Source organism: Dendrobium catenatum, unplaced genomic scaffold (assembly GCF_001605985.2).
Source record: "Dendrobium catenatum unplaced genomic scaffold, ASM160598v2 fragScaff_scaffold_1058, whole genome shotgun sequence".
In the NCBI taxonomy this organism is placed as follows: Eukaryota; Viridiplantae; Streptophyta; class Magnoliopsida; order Asparagales; family Orchidaceae; genus Dendrobium; species Dendrobium catenatum.
Window position 1 is genome coordinate 361,972 of NW_021319520.1, and position 6,913 is coordinate 368,884.

General features: G+C 35.9%; 1 protein-coding gene across 3 annotated transcripts in view; it reads right to left on the minus strand.

Moving 5' to 3' along the window:
- Positions 1-6,572, minus strand: part of LOC110092002 (exosome complex exonuclease RRP46 homolog) — a 71,515-nt gene extending 64,943 nt beyond the window's left edge. The window contains exons 1-3 of one of the 3 annotated variants that reach the window (XM_020816337.2): positions 6,333-6,572; positions 5,959-6,112; positions 1,908-2,021 (exon numbers count right to left, since the gene is read on the minus strand). In XM_020816337.2, coding sequence (XP_020671996.1) covers positions 1,908-2,021; positions 5,959-6,070 — 226 coding nt within the window. In that variant the 5' untranslated portion in view covers positions 6,071-6,112; positions 6,333-6,572. The other 2 variants (XM_020816336.2, XM_020816335.2) reach the window with 2 other exon arrangements.
- Positions 6,573-6,913: the final 341 nt, after the last annotated feature.

Consider the following 6,913-nt stretch of genomic DNA (forward strand, 5'->3'; position numbering starts at 1 on the left):
TAAAAACTATTTTTATCACAATCAAACTAATACAAAGTATTCAGTAACAGTCTCCGTACGCATTAGGTTGAACGCAGATGGGAGATTGCAGTCGGATTGGAGGCAGGATGCTAGATCGAGCACCGTAGACAAAGACGCAGGCGTTCGCATCTATTGAGGTCAAAATTAAAAAGAGAATGCAGCCGGATCGAAGGCGGGACTTTGGATTGGGAGCAATAGACGAAGGCGCGGTCTGACCACACGTGAAAGGGGATCCTTTGGGCATCTACGTACATGACTGAGACAGGAGAAGCAGATTTGGGGACTTCGGCTTCTTGCGTGTGGCACAGAGAGATGAGAGCGAGACTAGAGAGCAAAGAGGTTTTTTCTGCATGAGTGAGAGTTTGTATGAATAGGAGAGAGCGAGCTTGAGGGAGTTTTGTGCCGAGTAAGAGTTACGTGAGGAGCGGTTGCATCATTTGAAAGAAAACGTGCCTAAGACAGGGCCGTAGCAAACAAAATTATTCGAATTTTCTTTTTATTATTTTTTTTTTAAGTCAATAGTAATACAAAGTATTCTAGTTTGTTTTTAGAGGTAAAATAAAGTGGCTCAGATTTGAGTATAAATTATTTTTATCACAATCAAGCTAACATGCCACCATCCCCGCCACCAACCACCACTGCTACAACAACCCCCCCTCCCCCCCTTGCATTCATTTCACATGAAGCCAAACAAAGAAAAGTAATATCACACATTCTTTTATATTCATCTAAACAACTTCAAACAGATCAATACACCACATTCATTCTACTCTACATTTTTTTTTAACAAATCAAATAGCCCCTAAATTAAATGGCACACAATTATAAGCATCAACCATTTGAACACTTTAGAGAATGAACTCTTACCAATAGATTGCCAAGTTGGCCAGCTCTACAGATCCGACTTAATGTCATTATTCAAGAGATATGCTCGACTGAAAGTAGAGGGGAGCTTGCTATGAGGCTTTCAATATCAATAACTTCTCAACATCACAAACTCACAGTTTGCATTGCCACCACGCAGTTCCCTTCATATTCAAACTTGAGCATAAATAACAACGATCATCAATATAAAGTAAAGATTGTCAATGGTAAATGCAAAATTTTAATCAGCAATTCTGGAGGTTAGAAGACAATAAAATCATGAACTTGCTCACCAAAATGCATCCTCCCCATAGAAAACCATCAGGCAAGCGATGTGGCTCATTCTCTTCTTTCATTTGTGGTAGAATTAAATTATAGTATGACTTTTTTCTAATTTGTTTTGAGCATATCACTCAGCTATATTTTAGGCCGGTTTCTCACATCTTCTGAGCACGTTTTTCTCACATAATGGCATGCCATCATACCATCACATTATGTAAATTAATGTATTTTCCTGATAGATTCTTTTTGTCCTTCCTTGTTTAACACGTATAAGAGCATTCCCATTTTTACCGCTTTATAGTAAGAACTCCTATATTATTGAATAGAAATGAATCTAAAATGAGGTTTAATAAAGTGACGATGAAGCAAAACTAAATTAACAAAATTTTGTGAAGGTATCAGAAGAAAAACTAGCATAAGTTTTTATTTTAGTTGGCAAAAAAACTATTTCTTCTGAAGAGTAACAAACACTTCACACTTACAATCTAGCATGAAAACTACTGAGACCATTTAGAAGAATGCTCATTTTACTTAGTAGGCCGCTATTAATTTTAAATATCAAAGAAGATTGGAGGGAATTGCATAAATTGGGCATCATAGGGCCTATTAATATTTTAAAACTTGAACAGCTGGAGATACAAATACTTGAGGAAGGAAACAACATATTAATGATAAAATACTTGCAGAAAACCAGCTATGTGATAATCACAACTTGATCATATAAACGATATGGATATTACCTATCTGTCCAGTTTTTGGCTTCCAAATTACTTCAATAGAAGCTTTTTCTGGGTTCTCGCCCTTTTTTGTTCCAGCTTTTGGTCCAAATACAGCGGCCAATACAGTCGTGTCTCCTGTTGAAAAATGGAATAAAAGGGATGAAGATTTAGAGGAGATGGAAAACATTCATAAATTCAAATGCAGAAATTCAATATAAAAAAAAAAAACACCCCGCAAGAACAAAGAAATCAAGATCAAATAATTGGTGGCAATTGGAACAACCAGCCTAATCTAACAAACGCTTGGAATTAACTAAAAAGAGGAAGTTGTGTGAAGAAACAATTTTTTATCCTGACAAAGGATATGGGTGATCAAAAGAGATGCATAAGCAAACCAGGAGTTCAAATAGGGAGGTCATGGGTAAATACTCCACAAAAATAAAAAATAATAATAAAAAGACAAGAAGAAGAGTCAAAGATTTTATATATATATATATATATATATAAAGAGAGAGAGAGAGAGAAGAGGAAATTGTTAAAAATTCATTAAATATGACAACAGATAAATGGTATAAAAATAATATATCATCCAATCAAAATAAAAAACAATAATTATAACATAAAAATGGACGTCTCCAAAAAATGAAATCAAGAGCACGAAAACTAAAAGGAGACACTTTCAGTGCATTAATACGACAAACTTAATATTTAATATTTAAGTGAAGTAAGACTTCTAAAGGACTAAAGTTTTCAATGAATACTAAATATGAAATGCAGGAAATCATACAAAATTTCAAGTCACAAACGCTTAATCTTCAACTATACATCACGTAAAATGAAATCAAAAGCACAAAGGAAATAAATTCAAACAAAAATCTACAAGAGATAATATTATAGATTCTTGATCAAGTATTCCCCACAATGCTTTGAAATCCATGTACTTGTCAGAAATTAAATTGTATCAATTCGACTTAAAATAAATCAAAACATCAAACCAATAGCATTAGAACAAGAAGCAACCTAAATAAACAAATCTTTCTCTTAAACAAGAAGATAACATCTCCTGTAACTCTTCAAATCTCTCATTTAACCAAGAAATTGAATCCTAACAGTAGAAGGAATAGAGCATCCAGCTAAATTTTTATTCAAGGATCAACTCATGTATTTTCAAGATGCCTAACTCCCATATTTATAATTACAAATCCCCTTGAAATTACTCATGTATTTTGGAGATGCCTAAACCCCATATTTATAGTTACAAAGCCCCTTGAAATTCCTATGCATCGATCACAGCAAAAGAAAAAACAAAAAAAATTATAGAAGAATCAGCACTAGTAATTAGAGCTTGATAGCATTGGAAAGAAAACAATCAAAGCATGATAACAAGGAAGCTAGACCACCTGATTCAAATAACAAGGGCCGAAAGCTGTTAATAATGGTAATAAAAAGATCGCCAGAGCCCATAATACAAACTACAGGGATTGATATCAAAAAGTGGGTCACAAATCCACTAAATCATTGAAGTCGAAGTAAAATCGAACAAAAATAAATGGGGAAAATCAAATAAAGACACAATCTAAGTCTAAATTAAGAACTATAAAAGGAGGAAGTCCCAAGAGGAGATTATCAAACATAATAAAAAATGGGTGAAGGAAAACTTCAATACAAAAAAGAAATGAGGTGTCATTAACTCTACGTCAATTTTTTCTTGACATGATAAAGATGTTTAGTTGATATTCTTCCAATAAATTAGTCTAGCTATTTGATTTCTTGTACAATTATTGTTATGAATTATTACATGCATATTTGTCTCTTCATTGCACTAGGTAAAACTAAAGCAAGAAGATAATAAGAGAATGCAATCGAAGGAATTATTTGATGCTTTATGGTATAAAATCAAATTGAATACATTAAACTAGATTAATACTATAATTTTTTTAAAGTTTAAACTTGATATTCTTTGTATGACTTTATATCACCTTTTGTATCAATTAATTTCTTAAGGATTTCTATGGGAATCTTCCAAGGCTACATGAAACATTATGTGTATAACTTCATCATTTAATGGTCTACTAGAAATAACAAGAAGAAATTCAGGAACAAGAAAGCCATGCAGAGAATTTAAAATTCATGCATTTGCCAAAAACCAAGTTGTATCAGAATAAAAGAAATCATAGTATCAACAGATAGCAAATTTTAGAACAAGAAAACAACAAAAGGTAAACAACTCACCAAATAAAGAAAGGCTATTGTATGTATTCAACAACTAACGATCATAGTAGGAGAAAGAAATAAGAGATATGAAGTATCAGCCGGTGGAACATAATAACAAAGGAAAATCACAAAAGCCCAATAACAAGGAAGACAGTGCCAAACTAATAATTTAAAGTCGTTATTAGGGGTGATAGAAATAGTGCCAAAGGTGGTGACTGAAACTGCACAGGTCGGTCACAGAAACAAGCTATGGGAGCCACTTAATAACAAATCTAGAGGAACATCAAGCAAAACACTGCAACAGGAGATGAACACAAAAGGCTTCATCAGACTTAACTGATGTTTGAATAGGAAGTTGCAGAAGGAGGGAACTGGAGAAGGGGGGCGTTGAATAGAGAATGATGGTGTAAAACCATTAAACAAAAAGTTGAAGGAAGAGGGGTCATTGGCTCTGTATCACAAACCTTCACCAAAATTATGGATGATCCTTTCTATAGCAACATATACTTTAGAAAGAATGCCACCAGTGACAAAATTACTTCAAATTTTTTTTTTTCCCAAATTAATAAATTCCATGTGTCTTCAATTTGTTAATGCGTCTATGAACTTAACGTGGAAAACCCAAAATAAAGAAAAACCACGGAGCCACACCACACCAAGAAATCCACTAAGAAAATTGGGAGAAATAAGTACAGATCTCTATTCTCTCTCACTCACTCCTTGTTTATCTTCTCACATGCACCATTCTCAATGTCTACTCACTCAATATACAAGAGAAAGCCAAGTAAAATAACCCCCAAGGGATGTAACCCTTTAGAAAAATGAGAAAGAAACTATCAAATTATCTCACAACGTTGTGGTGCTAGTTTGGGCCACTGCGGCGCCAATTTAAGGCACTGCGACGCCAATTTGGGGCACTGCAGTGCTAATTTAGCATGTTGCGGCGCTCAAGTCTCTGTCTTGCACCGTTGCAACGCCGCATCTATACCATTGCGGCACTCTGCTTGATGTCTTTCAGCGCCGGGGCGCTCAAATAAGCAGCACAAGGAGCACTCGGATACGCAACGCCAAGGCGTTATACATAAAAAAAATGTTGGGAAGCACACAAACTCAAGCAGGGGGTAAAGGTTCGAGACAACATAATAACCAGATTGATCAACACAACCAAATTCCACACATAACAGCCATGACATAAAAAGGATACTATTGCTATAAGACTTGATGTTGGGATATCTTAACTGGATGAAAAAGTTTTGCATAATCAAATAGAACAATTATAAAAACATGAGCAACATATAATTGCAACCCCTAAGCAACAACAAAAACATCAAGCTTTTGTCCCACTACGTGGGGTCGGCTACATGAATCCTTTTTCGCCATTGTGTCCTGTTAAAAGTCAAATTCTCATTTAAATCTAATAAAGAAAGATCATTTTTAATATTTTATAACCAAGTTTTTTAGGTCTACCTCTACCTTTCTTAACACAATTCAAATCTAAAATCTCAACTTTCCTAACAGGGTCATTGGAAGGCCTCCGTTTAATGTGACCAAACCATCTAAGGTGACTCTCTCTAATCTTATCTTCCACTAGAGCTACTCTAACCTTTTCACGTATAAGCTCATTTCGTATCCTATCTCTAAGGGTAAAACCACACATCCACGTAAGCATCCTCATCTCTGCAACACTTAACTTAGTATTATGCTTTTCTTTTAATGGCCAACATTTTGGCACCATAAAGCATTGCAAACCCTAAGCCAAAAAAAAGGTTATTTTGATGTTATTAATTATATTGCAAACTAATTAGGATGGGGAAGAAGTAAACGAATAAAGAAGATAACAAAAAGGTTTTAGGCTTGCCTTGAGACCATCGAGCTGAACCATGAGCTCTATTGAGTAGATTTCGAGAACAAGTGAGAGGCCTTAGTTGGTTCAGTGTTCGACCATCAGCTCGAACATCTACATCCATCATATTTTTCCGTGCCGTAAGGATATGCAAAGCAGATGCGATATTCTGGAATAGAGGAGGCAGGAACGAACTATTACGAATGTGGAGGGTAGAGGATGTAATCAACTCCACCATTTCAAACATAGCTCGAGCCCATTTGAGCTCGTCGGCGAATTTCGAGCTCACGGTCTTACTGGAGCTCGATATGTAGTTGCCAAGTTGGATTTTGGAAGCAGGTGAATTCGGCCGCGGAGGTGTGGAAGAATAATATGTGAAGAAGAATTACCTTAAAAGTAGGCGTTGGCGAGGTAACGACGTTAGCGGCTGCAACGTGAACACGTCGACGGCGGATGCAGGAGGACCTCAAGGTTGTAGGCGCAGGTCGTCGAGGCTAATGAGATCCGGTTGTGGAGGCCAGAATCCGGGCATCCAGCTCAAGGAGAGGAAGAAGATGAAGAAGAGGTAAGCAGATGACAACTCAGAGTCGAGAGCGGTACTGAGAGAGAACAAGATTAAAAAAAAAGGTTAACGCATGCTGGCCTAAATTTTGAGAAATTATTATGTGCCGAGTTAGGGTAAATTATTGGGTCAGGTGATTGAACTCATCTTCTCGTTCGGACGCCAATAGAAAAGCAACATCTGGCAACTATTTATTTAATTTAATATCTTTGTTTTATGTATTGTCAGCCCGATCGACCCGACCCAGTAACCCACTTTATTGAATTTTAAGCATTTGTCGCCCTTTTTTTGCAATTTGAAACCCGCGAAAGACTTAAATATCTATTGCTTTAGAAGAAAAAATGAGCTAGAAAATTGCAGAGAAGAAATTGAGTGCTTAGCGAAGAGGGAGGTGGAAGAGGGCATGGA